Raw genomic sequence first — 21,855 nt, forward strand, 5'->3', positions numbered from 1 at the left:
GCTTCACAAATGTTGTGATGTAGAGGGAAATCAAGATCAGCCAACAGAAATTTCCTTTAACTAAAACTAACATTCCACAATGCAAGAACCATTTCAATGGGAATTGCCAACTTAAGTAGTGGATTTGAGTTGTTTTGCTAGTCACCAGTTATTGGTACACTATTCCAAATTTACAGGGATATTTTATATATGTATTGTGTGTTTCAATATACATATTATGTCCATATCTATTTGGACACCAAATAGCTAAATAATTACAAATGACAGGACTGGTGTTAACTTTGCTATTTTACTATTTTGCATTTGACTGTCAAGTCAAGTCATTGGAGGTCTAATGAATGTAGCTTCTATTGCATTGTGTGTGGGCGTGCATTATGTGAAACATCCTGGCCTTGTTTCTGAGGCAACCAGAACATTTGAAGACACACAGGAACCGCTTTTATATGTGGAAAATATTTGTGACAGTAAAAACGGTTGGAATCGTGCCCTCACTCTTGATTTTTCCCTTGCCTCGATTTTTCTCGGTTTTTGCCATCTTTTGTACAAACTACTTCTTCTTTTTCAACAGTGGGGGGAAAGAGGGAGAGAATAAATGTCATGCATTGGTACGCTTTTCAGTTATTCACTGGTAGACTTTTCAGTTCTTCTACGTTTAATTGGATCTTTCTTAAACCTAAAATCATTTTGATGAATGCTGCAAAACCTGCTTCCTCTATTTGCCGCTTTAGTTTGTGTGTAGAACATGTAACATATTTTTGTCATACACAGTCAGTGGCTACTAGTCTTGATGGCTAGAGGCTACCTCCAGGCTCCGAGGCAGGATGCCTCTGAGTATCAGTTTCAGGGGAGCAATGGGAAGAGAGTGGGGTTTGCCTTCATCTCTTGCCTGTGGGCTTCCCAAAGGCATCTGGTGGGCCACTGTGGAAAACAGGTTGCTGGACTAGTTAGCCTTGGGCCTGATCCAGCAAGACTGTTCTTATTCTGTAAATCTATTTCCTTGATTAATCAAGTAAACTTAATCGGTATATTTGTGTGTGTATGTATGGAGGGTGAGTCCTGTCTGAGAGATGTGGGGGAGAGGAGCAACTTGCCGACAAGGCAACTGGATGGTGTGGTGAACACATACCTCTCAAGCAATCAGACCTGTCTCTAGCTTTTGTGGGGCCTAGGGAAAAAATTGTTTCTGGGAGCCCCCATGATGAATCAAAATAGTTCTGGTCCTGCCAGAATTAGAAAAGTCCTTATTGCTGTGCCACAGTGTGGGTCCACCCTGTAGATGTAGGGCCTCAGGCAACAGCCCCACAGGTCCTCCCTTTCAGACAGCCTTGCAAGCAATAACCTGCCTCAGTGAGAGCTGGAAGCCTCCTGAGAGTCTGAGAAGGAGGGAGGGAGAATGCTCAGCCCAATGGGCATAAAATGCTAGAAAGAGCAAGGCTGCGAAAGAAGAACTTGTTGCTGACTCTGCTTGGAAAAGGAGAAGGAAACAAGTGCCCAGCCAAGTCCCTTCTCTCCAAACTGAGGCTTATGTTGTTGGATGGCATGAAGGGTGCACTACTGCAATCATTTCTTTACAGTTTGAATATTGTTTTTTCTTCATTTTAAAGAATGCATAACATTTTTTGTTGATATTCGCTGAAATCTGGACTGGCACTGCATGGTGCAACAGTGGCAACAGTCAGACGAAACTTGTACTGCCGCGTAGTGCACAGGGGAAGTTGGGCGATTAAAAAAAACTATCTTGCTTCCCCGCTGAAACCTACTGTGCCTCCCAAAAATATGTCCCCAAGGGCTGTTTGATCCTTAGGGCTATACTTTTGGGAGATAGATTTTTAAAAAAAATCACTCTGCACTCCCTGCACAAAGGCATAGTGTTAGTGTGGATGTTAGCACTGCTGTACCAACACAGCGCTAATCCAGATGTCAGCCACTGTGTCTTTTGTCCTGTAATTGTTTTGCAAATTGTCACGGATCGCACTGTACTGCTACCATTTAAGAACAGCCCTGTTGGATCAGGCCCAAGCCTCATCTCTAGTCCAGCATTCTCTTTCACACAGTGGCCCACCAGCTGCCCCCGGGAAGCCCACAGGCAAGAGCTGAGGGCATGCCCTCTCTCCTGCTGTTACTGCCCTGCAACTGGTATTTAGAAGCGTCCTGCCTCTGAGGCTGGAGGTGGCCTATAGTCCTCAGACTAGTAGCCACTGATAGACCTGTCCTCCATTAATTTATCTAATCCCTGTTGATAAGAACTTAGGGCTGGCTGGCTGCACTTTTGCTGTGCGCCTCCCGGGTTGCTCGCTCACAGTCGCGCTGGGCCAGCCTCTAGGGATGTGACCTAACTGGTCTGGAGGCCATTTTAGAGGCCTCCGAACTGGTTCGGATGTGGCCCGGTTGTACTTACCCCTCCCGCCGCTTCCCCCCCTCCGGCGCTCCGTTTTTCTACAAAGCTTTGGGGGCAGCAGCATTCCTCCCTGCCGCCCCTGCCCCCGTCATTGACTGTAAATAGCGGAATACGTGGCATGCGATGTGCCCAGCGGTGGCAGACGTGCGCGCACACGGCGGCAAGCACATGTGCAGTGGCTAATTCTGCTGTTTCCAGCCAACGACGAGGGCAGGGGTGGCAGGGAGGAATGCTGCCACTCCCAAAACTTTGTAGAAAAATGGAGTGCCGGAGGGGGGAAAGCAGCGGGAGGGGTAAGTACAACCCCCCGCCCTTAGCGAGACCCCCCTCGGTGCCGAACTGTGCCTCCGTGGTTCCATGCACATCCCTACCAGCCTCCTGTTGCTGCTGCTCTACCTGCTGTGGCTTGAGACCAGTCACTTGTCATGGTCTGGTCTCCACCAGTCCCATGACTTTCGAGTTTAACTGCTGCCACCAAGTAGACCTTTAGGCTTTTGGTCTACCACAACAGCCTTCCAAACCTCTGTTGTATCATTCATATATATATATATATATATATATATATATATATATATATATATATATATAAAATATATATATGATTAGAGTGGTAAAGACTTTAGACATGGGGTGGAGAAAACAGACAGAAGCGACTACTTTTTAAAATATAACAAGTAAGTTTGGATCTGAAGGATAAGCCAGATGGTTTGTGCCAGGTCCATATTCATCCTAAATAAATACTTGGCAAGTCTTTATTTATATTCATACAACTCCATTGTTTACCATCTAGATTCAACACACTATACAAAGATTCAGAAGCCATCTGTTTTCATTAGTGAGTTCCAGAGTGAAGCTCACATCTCTGCACTCTTTCAGCTGAAAGGAATGAACTTACTCGGGAAGGAGCTGCCCAGTAAAATGAATGGTTGTTTATAGCTCAATAAATACCCATTCAGCTAGTAAAGGTCAATGCCTTTTTCATGTGAATACTATGGTAGACAGATATTTAGCAGTCTCTCCCAATATCATTCAGCTGCTCTTTTAAAATTAAGTTTCCAGACACATATGAATGAATTCAAAGTAGCAGTTATTTATATGGTGGCTATTCTTTCCAAGTATATAAATAATGAGTCTGTTTCCAGGATAATACCAGTGGAGCAGTTCATGGAAGAGATTTCTGTTGTATAGTTGAGTGAATGATAGAATTAATGGGGCCATGAAGCAAACCTGGCAGGTTTTCCAACTAGGGCACAAATCTGGAATGGATTTAGAACTGTCACTGTCAGGATTTGCTCCTGATGATGTCTTTGCATAGTGAATGAAGAAAGTTGTTGAGTTTTATAGATTGGAAAAAAGAAAATTCCATCCTCATGAAGCCATGTTCCTACTCTGTGACAAAGAATGTCATATTCTAGGATATGTTTATTCTCTGTTGAAATGAAACTACGCTAATAATAATAATAATAATAATAGATAGCAGAATAGAAGAAAAAGAAATAGAAAAAATCACCAAATACAAAGATCTACAGATTGAAACTGAAAGGCTGTGGCAGAAAAAGACCAAAATAATCCCAGTGGTAATTGGCGCCCTGGGTGCAGTTCCAAAAGACCTTGAAGAGCACCTCAACACCATAGGGGCCACAGAAATCACCATCAGCCAATTACAAAAAGCAGCTTTACTGGGAACAGCCTATATTCTGCGACGATATCTATAACAACAGCAACAACATTGACAATAAAATTCAGCCATCCCAGGTCCTTGGGAAGGACTCGATGTCTGGATAAAACAAACCAGTCAATAACACCTGTCTGACTGTGTAAACAAGAAATAATAAATAATTAACTATATGGTAGCCGCCCCATAACAAATTGTTCTCTGGGCAGCTCATAGAGGATTAATATACACAATAAAAACACATAACACATTAAATCATAACAGATTTAAAAAGTTAAAATACAAAATGCAGTACAAAGCAGCATTAAAAACTCATTCTAAAATTAATTAAAAATAAAATAAAATCTTATTAGAAGGATTAGAATTAATTCAAAGGATTAGAATTCATGCAGTTTTTCTTGTTTTGTAGAATTCTGTACAAACATTGCATTGTAGAACCTGGCAATTTCCCCCCACAAAATGGCACAGAGGCCAATGGGTCTGGGAGATGTGAGAGTAGAAATAAAAGTATATGAGAGGTCATGGCTCAATGGTATAGCATGTGATTTGCATGCTGAAGGTCCCAGTTCAATCGGGGGGGGGGGGGCAAAGTGGCGAAGTGGGTGACCAAGTGGCAAATGTGGTTCATTGTTGGCAAGTGTAAAGTGATGTACATTGGGATGAAAAACCCCAACTGCAAATATATGCTGATGGGATCTGAGCTGTCGGTGACTGACCAGGAGAAGAATCTTGGGGTTGTGGTGGACAGTTCATTGAAAGTGTCGACTCAATGTGCGGCAGCTGTGAAAGGGGCTAATTCCATGCTAGGGATCATTAGGAAGGGGACTGAAAATAAAACTGCTCATATTATAATGCCCTTATAAAAAATGATGGAGCGGCCACACGTGGAGTACTAAGTACAATTCTGGTCACCACATCTAAAAAAGGACATTGTAGAACTGGAAAAGGTGCAGAAGAGGGCAACCACGATGATCAGGGGCCTAGAGCATCTTCCTTATGAGGCAAGACAAAAACACCTGGGGCTATTTAGTTTAGAAAAAAGATGACTGCGGGGAGACATGATAGAGGTCTATAAAATCATGCATGGAGTGGAGAAAGTGGATAGAGAGAAATTCTTCTTCCTCTCACATAACACTAGAACCAGGGGTCATCCCATGAAATTGATTGCCAGGAAATCTAAGACCAATAACTGGAAGTACTTTTTCACATAATGCATAATCAGCTTGTGGAATTCTCTGCCACAAGATGTAGTGACAGCCAACAACCTGGATGGGTTTAAGAGGGGTTTGGATAACTTCATGGAGGAGAGGTCTATCATTGGCTACTAGTTGGAGGACACTTCCAGCCTCAAAAGCAGGATGCCTGAGTACCCATTGCAGGAGAGTAACAGCAGGAGAGAAGGCATGTCCTCAACTCCTGCCTATGGCTTCCAGTGGCATCTAGTGGGCCACTGTGCGAAACAGGATGCTGGACTAGATGGGCCTTGGGCCTGATCCAGCAGGGCTGTTCTTATGACTGTTTGAAACCCTGGAAAGGTGTGCTGCCAGTTAGTGTAGGCAATACTGAACTGGATATACCCATGGTAGGGATGCAGTGGTCCCTCTAATTTTTTTCATTTCTGTGAGGAATGAGTTTTGTTCTGGGCAGCAGTATCAAGGCAGTGTGTGCACATGTGCATTCAGAATGGGGCCTTCCTGATTCAACCTGAACGGGATCTAAAATGAACTAAGCAGACATCCAAAAATGTGTGAGCACGTGCACGTGTGCACGCCTTAGAGGGAACAGTGTAGGGATGTGCTCAAAATGGATTTTGTATTTTGTTTTCAGCTTGAAATACAATTCAGATGGCCAAAATGTTTTGTCGAAACAGCGGCTGAACTGGTAGTTTCAACAAAACGAACTTGAAACATTTCAAGTGTTCTGGCCATAGGGAACCATGGGGAAACTTGAAACAACACATTGTTCTTCATGTGTAGTTCCTAGGGACACCAAAGTGGATTTAGTGGTAGGGCGTGATGGGTGGTACCTACCACCCAACCCACAAAAGAAATGGGCAAATAGGCTATTTTAAACATTTTTTAACCTTTTCCTAAAACCCCCATAGGATCCTCTCTGATAACCAGATGTTGGAAAAACCTACACGGGGGTGGCTTTCATGTCCTGCTGAGAAGCCTTTGGTTCACTGTGGTTGGAAATAGAATATCTGGTCATCTGAAGCAAAGGCATCCCAAAGAGGGGGAGAGCTTCTCTTTGGGTTGGGTTCACATGAGGTTTGGCAGAATGGTTGAAGCCCCAGGAACACATGTGCACCCTACTTCCAGGCTTGGGAAGGATACTCCAAGATTGGGTGTCTCATATGAACCCACCAATCTTGGCATAATCTACCCTATTTGCAATATAGAACTTGATATCTGTCCCCCATTTCAGATCTTAGTTACAGACGTTGGGTTCTATACTGCAAGTAGGGTAGAATATGCACCTTGATCATGAAGAAGGTTTTCCCAGGCTGAGGCTCATCCATTGCACTGAGGGTGTGCTGACCTCTGCTATTTCCCCAAATGCGGGAAACTCGACTATATAATTTATGATAGCTGGTGGGTTCATATGAGACACCCAATCTTGGCATATCCTTCCCAAGACCAGATACTTTCCTGGGGCTCCAGCTGCTCTGCTGTATCTCAGGTTCGGTGCTATGTGTAAGCGCGCCCTTTATTTGCCACATTGCTTATGAATACTTAACTATTTTATCATCACACAGAATGAAATTTTTCTCAGTGACCATGAGAACTAGAAACAGTACAAAAATAAGGAAAGATGATTCCGGGGCAGAGCCACCATTGTGTGGACCAGTCCAAAGAACTTGGCCACCACTCCCCAGGAGCCGCCCCATCCAACATAACCACGTCCCCTGCATCTGACATCAGATGGCGTGGCCATATGCGGAAATGGGGCACATAGCCCCATTTGCAAGATGCTTAAGCCAGTGCGGGGTTTCCAGCCAGGCTTGGGAGCACCTTTCCCTATCTCGAAAGGCAGAGAGACACGTTCCCAGCCAGGCTGGAAACCCAGCACAGGCTGAAGCGCCCTGAGAATGAGGCCATGTGCCCTGTTTCCACATATGGTCACCCCGTTTGAGGTCATGTCATGTCATGCCATCTGATAGGCTTCCAGTGGCATCTGGTGGGCCACTGTGTGAAATAGGATGCTGGACTAGATGGGCCTTGAGCCTGATCCAGCAGGGCTGTTCTTATGTCAGATGCAGGGGATGTGGTTATGTTGGATGGGGCGGCCCTGCAAGGGGGCATGGTTAGGATGCCTAGGGACCGGTGGTGGCTGGTTGCACCCACCCAGCTTTCTACGCACCTGGATGATTCTCAGGATTTGTTCTGTGCACAAGGGAAGCCCCAAAATGCCAGATGTAGTCCACCTGTCATGGATAAAATTGAGATGGTTTTCATGAAGGCTAGGGTTTTTTCCCTTATGTAAGTCACTCTTAAAAACTGTCATCACAGCCATAGTCTGTCAGCTTAATACACAAAAATGTCCATGACTGCATATATGCTAACTGTATTAGCAGCTGCTGAAAAATCTGGTAAAAATCCAGTTGTTACTTGAAAGGGACTAATTAAGAGCATTTTATGCAGCCAAGAGGGGAAAAAAAATCTTGAAATTATTTGATCTTCGTGGGTTGGCCATTTGCATTCCACTCAGGCACATATGCATGGATGTACACCTCCAGATAAAACTAGCACAAGCACGTGTTTTAGGTTAGGAAATGTTCTATTGTGTCAAATGTTCTGGATGATTACTTATACAACTGTTGAAAGAAAGAGGCTTTAAAGTACAAAAACAGCTTTGCAGGAAAATTGCCAGTTCCAACACAGAGTGAAAACCCTGTCTCAGAAGTGGGATTTTAGACATTGGTTTTTAGAATACTTCCACTCAGTGGAAGTATTCTCTCTCTCTCTCTCTTTTCTGGTGGCGACCCAGAGGCGGGTCTTCTCTTTAGCCTTTCCTGGACTGTGGAATGCGCTCCCTGCAGACATCCGTAATTTGAATTCTTTATTGGAATTTAGGAAAGCCCTAAAGACCTACCTGTTCGGCCTGGTCTTCCAGTGCTCTTAAATTGTTTTAAAGGGTCTTTGATGTTTGTGAACTGCACTGAGCTATTTTGTAAGGGTGGTCTAAAAATTGGATAAATAAATAAATTAAATAAATAAAGTTATGATACAGATCCTAATATTAGATGGACATAGGGCGGTATAGAAAGGGCGGTAAAGAAATTGAATTATTATTATTATTATTATTATTATTATTATTATTATTATTTGTTTACACAGTCAGACAGGTGTTATTGACTGGTTTGTTTTATTCAGACATCGAGTCCTTCCCAAGGACCTGGGATGGCTGGATTTTATTGTCAGTTGTTATAGATATCGTCGCAGAATATAGGCTGTTCCCAGTAAAGCTGCTTTTTGTAACTGGCTGATGGTGATTTCTGTGGCCCCGATGGTGTTGAGGTGCTCTTCAAGGTCTTTTGGAACTGCACCCAGGGCGCCAATTACCACTGGGATTATTTTGGTCTTTTTCTGCCACAGCCTTTCATCATCATCATCATCATCATCATCATCATTATTATTATTATAGTGGGGGGTGGAAATCTCATAGAATGGAACCAAAGCAAGCATATTATTTGCTTTATATTTCTGCTGTTCAGTGCCGTATCCAGTTCAGTGCCGGATCCAGACCAAGTGAGACATGGTTAAGTCCCATTGAAATTAGTGGGACTTAAGATAGCCATGACTAACATATCTCTTTTATTGCAGTGACGCTTAGTCATGACCAATCTAACTTAATCTGGATCCTGCCCATTGTTTATATCATTTAACAGATTCTTGTCTGAGCAAGAAAAGTTGATAAGGGATGCTACAGTTTAAACACATCTTATTGGGTAATTGAAGGGCTCCTGGGGGTACTCAGAGCCCTTCTGTCTGCCCATGCTGGAGCCATGTGTGGATGTGTATATACACACACATATACACACACACAAATCCAGTAGCGGCCGGTGTGGGCTTCACCGGGGTGTCGGCAGCAAGAGGCACCTTTAAGCACAAATTAGAAGGTGCTTACCTCTGCTTCGGCAGCACTAGCAAGCTGCTCTGAGCTGCACTGTTCTGCCCAGCACTGTCTGTGGCAGGGGTCTGCTCTACCACTCACCTGGCTTGCGCGGAGCCAATCCCCTTCCAGTGCCCAGGTGAGTGGCGGAGCCGATCCCTTGCCGCAGGGAGTGCTGGGCCGAACAGTGCAGCTCAGAGCAGAGGTAAGCACCTTCTAATTTTATGCTTAAAGAGACCTCTCGCCTCCCCCCCGCCAGGCGGCGCCCACACCAAGATAATTTCTATGGGCTGTTTGAGCCGAAGCCACCTAATGGTGCAGCGGGGAAATGACTTGATTATCAAGCCAGAGGTTGCTGCTTTGAATCCCCACTGGTATGTCTCCCAGACTATGGGAAACACCTATATTGGGCAGCAGTGATATAGGAAGATGCTGAAAGGCATCATCTCATACTGCATGGGAGATGGCAATGGTAAACTCCTCCTGTATTCTACCAAAGACAACCACAGGGCTCTGTGGGCGCCAGGAGTTGAAACTGACTCGACAGCACAACTTTACTTTACTGGAGCTGAAGGTTTTGTGGCAGAAGGGATATACTTGTCAAAAAAGATTGGAAACTCATACTACAGCTCTATGATTCTGAGAAGATGATCCCTTATCCCAAGGGGATCAAAATCTACAACTCGCGTTTTGGGCGGTATAAAAATGTGACAAACAAACAAACAAACAAACAAACAAACAAACAACTTGTAAGAAGACACCAGCAAACATGCACGGGAAAGGGCTGAACAAAGATTGAATATAGGGATGTGCTCGAAGCATTTCAGCACCTCTATTTCCAGGTACCAAAATGCTTTGAGCTGCCCCAGACTACTCAAGATGGCTTCCATTCATACTCAGATGCCATTTCCTGCTGGGAACAAATGCAGCTGGTCAAACAGAGAGCCTGGCTCCTTAATACAAACTGCGCTGCTCTGGGGCGCCGGCGGGGCGGGAGGGGCAGCGAAGGTGTAACGGAGGAGCAGGTAAGACCTGCCTTCCTCCCTTTAAAGAGCCGAATCTCCGCTGCCTCAGATGTGCACGAAACACTTTGTGCACATCCCTAGTTAAATATGCTAGGCTGGATAAGGACAGATGCGATTTCCTTGCTCTAGCCACCGCTTTGCCCAGTTAGCGGAACTTATTGTCTGCTCGGGAACACTTGCTCTGTTCCTTCCCTGCCAGTTGTCTTAAAAGGTATAGGATGATCTGCCTCATTCTCAGCATAATTAGAGATTATGCGTGGAGCCAGCATGGTGTAGTGGTTAGAGTGCTCGATTAGGACCGGGGAGACCCAAGTTCAAAATCCCCATTCAGGCATGAAACTCACTAGGTGACTGGGCCAGTCACTTATCTCTCAGCCTAACCTACTTCACAGGGTTGTTGTGAAAGAGAAATTGAAGTGTGTAGTACACTGCTCTGGGCTCCTTGGAGGAAGAGCGGGATATAAATGTTAAATAAATAAATAAATAAATAATTATTATTATGCATGCCCCTCATTATTGATATCCATTATCTTTATCCATTTATCATATGGGCATTGTGTTTTGTTTAATTACAATATTTATTTACTCCTCTTCTATAGAAGCGTTCTTATTTAAATCCATTTTGCAAATAGCTCCAGTTTGTTTTGTTGACGCAATTGGATCTTACTGGAATAAGATTATCTTTGACCACACACGAGTAAAAATCTAGATATAGTGTCTTAATTAAAAATATTGGTTATTAGCATTGTCTTGTTAGAACTCTTCTATTGTGTAAGTATAGCAAAGTATTTACAGTAAAAACTCTGCCAAAATAATTAGAAAACAAATATGTATTAACTCTCTTCTGTTGTTCTTGGCTTTCCTTATTTTTCCTGCTGATGGGAAATAGAAATTCCTTGTTAAGAACTTCCTTGCCATCAAAACAGCTACGTGCAGAATTTGTAGACTCTGAAAATCTTCATATTGGTTCATAGGTGGATTTAATCAATTGCAAAGAGGGGGGAAAAATCAATGGTGACAGAGGGCTGTCTTCTGAAAAACAAAACTTTAAATTGCCATTTGATTATTCTGGATTGAGAATGAGATCTGACTTTGTGAAGTACTGAGTGTCAAAGTCATGGTAGATAACACAGTTGTATGTAGGGAGAGCTTTCCCCTACAATTTAGAACCCTGAACAGCCAGAGTTCTAGAACATGAGGATAAAGTTTCCTTGTGCTTACCGCTTGCCTCTACAAACAAGAGCTGAATGTACAGAGGTGTGTGGCCAAGAAGTGTGTCAGTGTGAAGGGTGTGGCAAGCAGATGGTCCCTGTTTCCATCGCCTCACATTCACTGACCAACATATGAAGAGGCCCATATATTCCGACAGATGGTCTTATAGTGAGTAAAGACTTAGTGTACTTATGAATTAGCTAATATGTTGCTGTAATCTATAATATATTTAATTCTCTTGGGACATGCGTGCTCAGGAGTTGGCGGCGGAACTCTTGTGACACACTGCGAGAGTTCCGAAGTGAGGACTGAGGAGGAGAGGGGGAAGAAAGTGCTGGCGGTGGCCGACCGGCCGGCTGGCGGAGGAGCAGGGGAGAGAGAAAGGAGGCGGTGGGCAGCGGGCGGGTGGGAGAGAAAGGTGGCAGGGGGCAGCGGTCGGGGGGCGAGAAAGGCGGCAGGGGGCAGCGGTCGGGGGGTGAGAAAGGCGGTGGCGGGCAGTGGGTGGGGGGAGAGAAAGGCAGTGGCGGGCAGCGGGAGGAGGGAGAGAAGGGCGGTGGCGGGCAACGGGCGGGGGGATAGAAAGGCGGCGGCGGGCAGCAGGCGGGGGAGAGAAAAGCCACAGTGGCTTCTTGGCCGCCCGCTGCAGCTCTGTGTGTGGGGAGGAACGAGAGGGGAGGGGAGCTGGAGAGTGCGGGGTCGGAGGGAAGGGGAAGAGAGGAGAGACTGGGGCAGGAGGAAGAGGGAGTGGGAAACAGCCAGCCTCAAAGTGCCGCACAGATGCTCTGTGTGGGGTTGGCTAGTATATTTCTATTTGTCTTAAGTATATCTACCTGCAGACTATGAAAGAGTCAATTAATAAGACTCAAAGTGTTACACTGCTCTTCTACATAAAGTAATCAAAGTGAAGAAAACTCCCAAGAGTGTACAGACTAATGTGTACATAGTTTTACTGTATTTTACTGTAGGAATTACAGTCAACAGTGTAGAAAGGAACAAATACTCAAGATATCTCCATGTGGTCAAGCTTCTTGCTTGGCAAATTAAAAAAAAAAAAGGATTCTGAGAGCCAGTTCAGATGAACGCAGCCCTTTATACACTATAACATGGAGGACATGCTTAGAACATGTCTGCTTGATGTCAACAGTGAATGTGCAAACACAAACTCGGAAGCCACTGCCATTCTGTGCAGACAATACTGAGCTAGATAGACCAATGGTCTGACTCAGTATGTGGCAGCTTCCTATGTTCCTGTGTCCTTTAATTGTGTCAAAGGGCTTGTTAAGTAAATTCAAATTGCCCCTCTACATGGGGCAAATCCATGTTTAAACAAGGATTAAAAACCCAATTTAAACAAGGTTTTGGACTGTGTGTGTAGAGGGGCGATTTGGATGAACATCCCTCTCACTCCATTAAAGGATTTGTGCCACAGGTGTGTCAGTACGCCCATTGATGATGCAGGGCAGGTGCATTCTCAGCTGGCCCCAGTGTTATCACATGTAAAGGGCGTCAAGGTTCATATTCAAAGCTTATAAAGGACCAATTCATTACTGCTCTGAACCTGCATAATATGGATCCTGAATTTGTTTCTTAACATTGTTCCCACTACTCATTGGGAACAAGTGACCATTTATTTCCATTGTACAAACTACTCATTTTAAAATGTTTGTTTCTTCTAAGGGGGAGCCAGGCCCAGCAGGCCCTTATGGCCCTGCAGGAGTCCCTGGAATTGGATATCCAGGTCCTAAGGTAATGTATAGGATCTATGGCAATATTATATTTTCTTTTATGATGTTTCTGTACACTTTGTTCCGATGGATGCCCAAAACATCTTTGTTCTTGAGGTAGGGCACCAAATGCTGCCACCTTTCCCTTGTTTTCAAGTGATGGTGGAGAAAGACAGGTGAGGTAGCAGAGACTGGAAGGGGGCATTTTGATGCCCCTCTGGTACCCTAGTAATCTGCTCCTTGAGGTAACTGCCTCATCTTGGCTCATGGAAGGACCATCTTCCTATTTATTTTCTGTCTCAGAAAATATTAGGGTTGTGCATGAAATGATCTTTGTGATTCGATTTGAGCTCAAATTGAATCAGTCTGATTAGAATCAAACTTGAATCTGCTGCCCTCAAATCATGGTAGATTCGATTTGGATTTGATTTGAATTTGATTTTAATGGACTGGGGGCAGCAAGGCAGGTTGGGTGGCAGGGTGCTATCAGAGCTGCCTACCACCCAAACTGCAAAGCAATTGGGCAAACGATTGATTTTTAAAAAGGATTTTTTAAAAATTTTAAGTGATTTTGTTTTTTTCTGCCATAGGGAATAATGGGGATTCAAAGCAGCCCCATTGTTTCTTGTGGGTAGCACCTAGGTGATCAAAAGTGGGTTGTGGGGTAGAGCACAATGGGTGGCAACTACCGCCCAACCCACAAGATAGTGGGGCACCCTGGTGATGTTTAGGGAATTTTTATGTATTTTAGAATCTCTGGTGTTAACTAACTTTTTCTCATAATGAATCCCTATGAAAAAGCAATGTCACATCTAAGAATCTAATGTGTTTAGACTCTCGGATGTTACATTACTTCTACATAGGGATTAATTATGAGAAAAAAGTTAAACACCAGATAATCTAAAATACATAAAATCCCCCCCCCAATTACCCAAGTACCCCACTGCCTTGCAGCTTGGGTGGTAGTTGGCACCCACAATACCCTACCTCCATACCCACTCTGGAGTACCTAGGCACTACCCATGGGGAATAATGGGGCTGTGTCAAATCTCCATTATTCCTTATGGCAGAAAAATATAAAATCACTTAAAGCTAAAACAAATCTAAATCAGAGTGGTAGAGAAGCTCAGAGAGACATGATAAAATGGCAGACTTGAACTGATTCAAATTGAATCTGGGGAGATTTGAAGCAAGTTCTATTTTGGCCAGGGGTGCCAGGGCAGATTCGTTTTGAGGTTGAATCACTCAAATTGACCAGATTTGAATCAAATCAATTCAACCTCAAAGTGATTTGCACAATATAGAGACTTAAACCCCAAATCCCCTGTTTCTTGACTAAGAATAGGGGTTACATGTACATCTGCTGTTATTGGACTATTCCCAGTGTATGGGAAGAGCTTGTTAGTTGTGTCTACTCTCTTAGAGGATTACCAGCTTTGGAAGTAACAAGAGATCCTAGCTTGTTCTAAGCCAGGATCAGAAGTATATTCCTTCCTCTTTTGATGCATGAAGGGAAGGAGGATCATGTGTGCTCAGGGCTAGGGGATGATGAATGAATCCAGGATTAACCTGAGGTCACCTTTCATTGAATGTGTCCTGTACAGCCTGATGCCATGCATATTTATTCAGTAGTAAATCAGTCCTACTGAGCTCAAAGGGGCTTTCTCCCATCAAATTTCAGCCTAAAATATATGTTGCATTAACATCAATTAATCAGTCAAATTTTATTTCAGTCTCCGACCAGCAAACATTAACTGTTCATAATTATGATGGTATACTTTCAAAGACACTTATGATACAGAAATGTTCCTTTTGTTTAAATATGTGGATTCAGCATGTGACTCTATTAATTTCGTTCAGTTCCTCTCTTAGCAAATGGACTGAGAAAGTAGCCAACATTTTTCTGTATTTGCTTACTTCGTGTTTTTTTTAACAAGGGTGACAGAGGTCTTGAAGGAAGAATTGGGTTGCCAGGACCTACTGGAATTGGTGAGCCAGGCTTAACAGTAAGTAAAGTAATTTTGTTGAGTGTCGAAAACACTTCTATATCTAAGAATTTCATGATGTGATTGATTCCCACGGTACCTGCTGAATATTTCAAATATATGTGCTAGATTGTAAACTTTTGGCAGGGAATGTTCTTCTCTTAACTTACGAAGATCACTTAGCATGGCTAATAGTGACAACAATGAACTGTGAAGTTTTCTTTCTCCTGCATCTCTGTCTCTACATAAAAATATGTAAGAAATCAAACAGAGTTGAAAGACTGAAACTAATATTTATGGTATTGTTACAGAGTATCTCCAGGTTAGTTGGAGACTATCCAATCCACAAATGGCACAATCCATCCTTTGTAAGCCCAACTGAAATGAGTAAGATCATTAAAAGGCTGCATAGTACAATTTGCTAGTGGATGATGCCAAAATGCATTTTTGCCCCAATCCAACAATTTTAGGTGGTAGCAAGAGCTCAGATGTGCACACTGAGCAACAATTGTGGGAGTTGCCTCATTCATTATCGTAAAGGCAGTAGGGACACACAATTGGCAAATAAACTGATTTTACAGCTCCTTTGAAATGGGTTTCTCATTTCTTTGACAATCTTGGATTTTTAAAACAAATGTAATACTGTATGTCTGTATTATGGGATGGTAGGTCATACTTGTGTCATCACTGAGTCAGCTATATATGTTACTCATTTGGATCATAGAATTGTGCATGTGTGTATGAATGTGAGTATCTCAGGAGTAATGCTGTGTACTAAGGTGGGGGGGGAAGGTAACATAAGAAGTAGCCCTTCTAGTCTGCTTTAGAGGTGTGTTCATCTTTTGGATGGCCCTTACTGTTTGTGCATTATAATGCATTCAGTGGAGCTACTACAGTCTTCTGGTTTATATATCCATGCCTCAAACCCAAGATCCTGGCAAGCACACAGTGAGGCTATTCCCACGATCAACAGAAAGCAGGCTAAGGGAGCTTAGACTGCTTTCCATTGATTGTAGGAAACACCAGGCTCGTGGGTGGGCCCGGTGCTCCCAAGGCGGCTAGCCTGCCTTAACCATCCTCCCCTTAAATGAGGTTAATGGAGTAGGTGCTCCCTTAACCTCATTTTGTTCACCACAGTGTGCGGCGACACATGAGTAGACCCTCGGCCGGGAGGCTGCAAGCTCAGTATGTCTCTCCAGGATGCCTCACGCACTTGCGCGGGGCATATTGGGACTTCTGGGGGCCGCATGGCCACCGATCTCCACAGCCCCTGCCATCTCCGTGACAGAGCCAGCAGTCATGTGGGCAGCTGATCCAGCTGCCCAGGCCTCTGCCGCTGATCATCTGCGGCGAGGTGGGCTAAGCCTGTTCTCCCTGCAGTCCTCATTGAGGCGCCTCAATCATGTGAGGCGCCTCAGTGGCTTCATTGCACACGTGGAGCTCCATGCCACCAGCAGCTTCCCCCATTCTCTCCACTGTCTGAAAATGTGACACACACATACCACTGCTCATATGGTGCATCCATAACACTGAAGAGAAGAAGAGCCACTCCTGCTTGCTGCATGGAACTTCATGTGTGAATTAGAGCCTCACATCATTGTCTCTAAACCACTTTTTCATTTCAACTTCAGGGGCCCCGTGGTCTTGAGGGTGCACAAGGGGAAAGGGGTCTACCAGGCGAAGGACTTCCAGGACCAAAGGTAAATATTTTAACTGAAACAAATGTTGGATTTTCATTTCGGACAATATATTATCTTTAAAAAAACAAAACACACCTCCTTGAATAAATGTATAAATATGCATGTGATTCCCTAATATTATCTTAGTGTAGGCTTCTCCTCTTTCACCTGACATGCTTCCACTTCCTTAACACTTCTTCACGTTGTTCTAGGGGTTGCATTTAGGGATGGCAATGGAGTCGCCCCTTCTCTCTTTTCTGTTTCAGGCCACATGTGATTTTAATTTCTCAGGTTCCATTTTCATCTCTCACCAGTGCACTGGTTCTACATATTGAGTAATTATTGTGATTAAAATAATTTTTAATAACCCTTCAGTTTAAGATGAGAGTTAAGGTGTTTACAATTTTCACTTGTGCTCTAAAGTGTGGACCTTGCAAGTTAAGGTGATTGCCTTAACTACTATGCCATGTAAGCAGTCAAAGCTTTGTAGAGTCTCCTATATTATGTTAGCTTTGCAAATTAGGCTCCATGCACCCATCCTTTGCCTTGGTCTTCCAGCTCGACATTGAGGTGGGGAAGGATCTACTCAAGCAGAAATTGAACAGGTGCAGTCCCCCATTACCTGCTAGAGATGCACTTGAGGAATTTCTGCCTGATTCATCTTTACAAGGCACAGTGCTTCCCCATTTGGACAGGTGGTGGTGCTTGCTACCTACTTGCTACATGTCAGATTTCAGGTGGATTGAATGAATAGTTTACATTTTATGACTGATAGGATATTTTTACACCTCAGCTTAACTAGGGGTGTGCACAGACTGGTTGGTGCAATTCGGTCAAAATTTGAAGTGAACTGTGGGTATTCAAACTGGTTTGGTTGAACTGATTGGCTGGGCTGGTCAGTTTGACAAACCAGCTCAAACCAGTTCATGATAGAACCACTCAAACTGGCCCAGTTCGCGGTAGTGTGGTTCACTATCAAACTGGTTCTTCACAGCCCTAACCTTAGCTATACAGGCACGTGCGTGCTTAAAAATAATTAAAAATATTAATTATTAATAAACAAATGAACTGATCTATGTATGCATGTATACCAAAGGCACCAGTCCCTTAATTAAAAATAATAATAATAATTAAAGAATAACTGTTTGACTTGGTGGTGTACAAAATTTAAAACAACACTGAAAAGTCAACACAGATTAAAATACACGAGACACAATAAAAATAATAGCATAAAACAGTTAATAAAACAAATTATTAAAATTATTAAAATCCTAAGTAAAAGCCTGCAGTGAGAGTCTTCCTGAAAACAAACAGAGAAGGAAATGCTCTTATTTCAGCAGGGAGCATATCCCAAAGCCCCGGGGCAGCCACAGAGAAAGCCCAGTCTTGAGTCACCACCAGACGAGCTGGTGGCAACCATAACTGGACCTCTCCAGAAGATCGTAACAGGCGTAACTATGAAATTAGGCGCAGCCAATCAGTTCAACCGAACCAGTTTGAATACCCACAGTTCAGTTCGAATTTTGAGTGAACTGCACCAACTGGTTTGTGCACACCTCTAGTTAAGTTTGAGGTGTAAAAAGATCGTAACTATGAAATTTTGATTATGAAAAAAATCACCTTGGGATTTTCTTAATGAAAGGCGGGGTATAAATTTAACAAGAAACAAGAAATAAAATTCATATTAAAATATCACAACAAATATTCTAAAATTATACAAATGGGACTTGTGTGCCTATGTGTAGTATACGACATGATTTTCTGTCTGAAGTGGCTCTATTTATTGAAAACATTTCTGTCCCCTTCTTTGTCTGACAAGCCTTTATGATCACTGACCATAAGTGAAATTTAATATATGGTAAACATACTATTTTCTACTAGTCACATTAGGCCCATTACATTAACGGGCGCTAGAAGAACGCCAGGCTGCCCCCACCCCACCGCACCACCATCACCGCGTGGCCTGCGGGGCCGAGTGTGGCTGCCGCCGCCAGCGGGCCCAGTCCCCCCGCCGTGTCCGCCGCCGCCAGCGGGCCCAGCACCCCGCCGCCACCATCAGGCCTTGCACCCCGCTGCGGCTGCGGCTGCTAGCAGGCCCAGTCGCACCCCACCGCCGCCGCCGCCATTGGGCCCAGTCGCCCCGCCGCGGCCTCCGCCGCCATTGGGCCCAGTCACCCCGCCGCGGCCTCCGCCGCCATCGGGCCCAGTCCCCCCGCTGTGGCCGTGTGGAGGGCTCCTCCCCGACGCTCCCAACATGGCGGCGGCGGCCCATTCCGCTTCCCTTTCGCCGTGTTCTGTGCACGCGTGTGCCACGCATGCGCAGAACACCCGCCGGAGACATGGACACAGACATGGCCGCAGGCACCCTAGCGTCTTATATAGGATGAGACAGTGGCGGCTGATGAAGGCTGTGTTTGGAGACAATCGTATAGAATGTGCACTCATGCAGTCTAAGAAGCTACTGCTGATATGGCTCTTTCCAATTACTGTTCTTCAGAGATTCCATGGTCACCCTAGGGAAGAATAGCCCCCTTTCACCACATGGAAATATGCTGCCTAGCAACATGAGCCAGGTAGCATCATATACTTTATGGACTGGGCATCCATCTAGGCATCTATACATTCTTCCAGATGGCAGGCACAACTTACAAAGGCTCGGGGGGCAGGGGGAGATGTAAAATGTCCACTCCCGTAGTCCTAGATAAAGGGTTCCCAACCTTGGTCCTTTGATGTTGTTGGACTACAACTCCCATGATCCCAGCCATTGGCCATTGCAGCTGGGGATGATGGGAATGAAGGTTGGGACCCAATATTCATTCATTCATTCATTCATTTATCATATTTTTATACCGCTTGATATGTAAATCTCTAGGTGGTGTAAAAATCTCTACATTAAAAATCACAGATTAAAATACATAAAACAAAATAAAAACAATATAACCAGGAAGGTTATAAAACAAATATAAAACAAATTATTTAAAATAATAATAATAATAATAATAATAAATGATATAATTAATAATTTTAATAATTTGTTTTATATTTGTTTTATAACCTTCCTGATTATATTGTTTTTATCTTGTTTTATGTATTTTAACCTGTGATTTTTAATGTTGGAATTTGATATTACATTACATTACATTACATTGCAAGATTGGGAACCCTTGCCCTAAACCATTCTGCTGCTGTCCTTCCCTCTTAGCTTATATGTCACCAACAGAATTCCCCTCCCCTTGGCCCCTTTGTAGAGAGGAGGGGGTTTGTCCCAGCCCGCTCTACACGAGGCCCAAGAAGGGCTCTGATTGGCCTGTCAAGTTTGGGGGTGGGGTTTTGGCCAGGAGCGGCCGATCCCCGCCCCGTTCTCTTCAGTTGGGGCCAGACAGCAACAGGAGAAGGAACTCTCCCCTCCCTCCCTCCCTGGTACAGAGCGGGTCTAGCGACTGGTCGCCCGAAGGGGCCGAGTAGGCATTTTTTGCTTCCAACGCATTGGCCACTGTTGGGTTTTTTTTCGCCTACTCCGTTCTGTGTTCCGGGTGCGTAGTTAGAGTTAGGTCAGCCACAATGGCAGTAACAGTGCAGGCAGGGTGGTAATTTGAGGGTTAGAACATCGGTGAGCACCCTTGGATAGGTTAAAGGGTGATTGGTCAATCGCTCCTTTGTGGCCTGTGCGGCACAGGGAGAATAGATTGCCATGAAACCTGCTTCAGGACTTCAACAACCTTTGGGCTGAGCGGTCCGGGGTGGGTGAAGGCCTAGAGGTATCCAGATCCTCTCTTACAGAAGGGGGGGTTGGCTTTGAAGGAATTGGGCGGGCCGGGCCTGCCCATTCCCAAGCCAGGGTGTGTCACCCAGTAGGTGCAGGGTGGGACTTCAGAGTTCTAACCTGCTTCTATTGGCCCGCACTGTTCTTTAGGGTGATTAATCACCTGGTGTTTCAGACCGCCATGCCTTGTGTATAATTAATAAAGTTGTGGCCCTTTCAACCATACTAAGTCTGTGTGTCTTCTTGGGCCGGGGTCTGGGGACAAACATCTGTCCTTCGTAGCTCCAGCTGCACTCATGTTTTCAAAGTAGACCTGTTTTCTCAGAATCTCTTATCCATTTAGACTTAACTCTAAAAGATAGAAGTTGTACAGTTCCATCTAGGGAAGTTCTAACACCAAAGAATGTTATAATGAATCTCTATGGACACTTACATCTTCATGGACCATTACCAGCTTCTGGAAATAAAATGCTGGAAGCTACTGAGTAACAACATGTTTATAAATATAACAACATGATTAATCATGGAAATTGAAGCAGTTTCATGTCCTGTTCCCACATACATCCTGTTCTAGTAGATATGTACCGGCAGATTCACAACCTCCTGCTGTTTGAGACAGTTTACTACTTTTTCCACAATAATTTTTTTCCTCCAGTATACCAATCTTTAGTCAGAGCACCCTAACTTTTGCCTGTAACTTTAAAGATGTTTAGACTGAAACTAAATTTCCCAAGATCATAATCAACGATTTTAGTAACTCTACTGCTATTTTTGCATGTTTTCTAACTTCTCAATCTGAACTGTTCCTTGATCAAAGAAGCTCACTAGTTACCAAGCAGATACATTTTTGAAGGACATCTTTATTATTTTGAATCAGGTGCCTTGGCTGTGTATAAGATTGCCTTTTTTTGTATTGGCGCTATTCCTGTGTCTAATAGCAGCCCAACTTGCAGAAATTAAGCTGGTGAAACCCATGGATGGGAGGAACTATTGAGAAAAGTGTCGTTTGTTTAATTTCTGCAGGGCAGGTTATTTTAGTTATTGATTTATTGATTGGATTTATCATACTTGTGTAGGCCAGGCCTCTTAGTCACTCTCAAGCCAGGCTTTTCAGGTTGTTGTTGCAGGGAAAACCACAGTCAGCACACACACACAAAAGCTCCCCACCAAAGGAACCCGACTGAGATCTGATGGCAGCCTTGCAAATATATATCATTTGTGAGTCGTTTAGGACAGAGACTTGTCATTTCGCTCTTTGTACAGACTTGTGCACAGACTG

At 44.0% G+C, this 21,855-nt stretch overlaps 1 protein-coding gene and 1 non-coding gene across 2 annotated transcripts in view; both read left to right on the forward strand.

Annotated features, from left to right (window-relative positions):
- The window catches only part of COL28A1 (collagen type XXVIII alpha 1 chain), a 128,643-nt gene that overhangs the window by 33,470 nt on the left and 73,318 nt on the right, over positions 1-21,855 (forward strand). The window contains exons 12-14 of the mRNA XM_053262460.1: positions 13,103-13,171; positions 15,087-15,155; positions 16,766-16,834. Coding sequence (XP_053118435.1) covers positions 13,103-13,171; positions 15,087-15,155; positions 16,766-16,834 — 207 coding nt within the window. The remainder of the gene's footprint in view (positions 1-13,102; positions 13,172-15,086; positions 15,156-16,765; positions 16,835-21,855) is intronic.
- LOC128332217 (U1 spliceosomal RNA) lies at positions 6,526-6,689 on the forward strand. The gene has a single exon (XR_008310626.1). It is a non-coding gene; the product is annotated as a U1 spliceosomal RNA (small nuclear RNA).

This window comes from Hemicordylus capensis, chromosome 6 (assembly GCF_027244095.1).
Source record: "Hemicordylus capensis ecotype Gifberg chromosome 6, rHemCap1.1.pri, whole genome shotgun sequence".
Taxonomy (NCBI): domain Eukaryota; kingdom Metazoa; phylum Chordata; class Lepidosauria; order Squamata; family Cordylidae; genus Hemicordylus; species Hemicordylus capensis.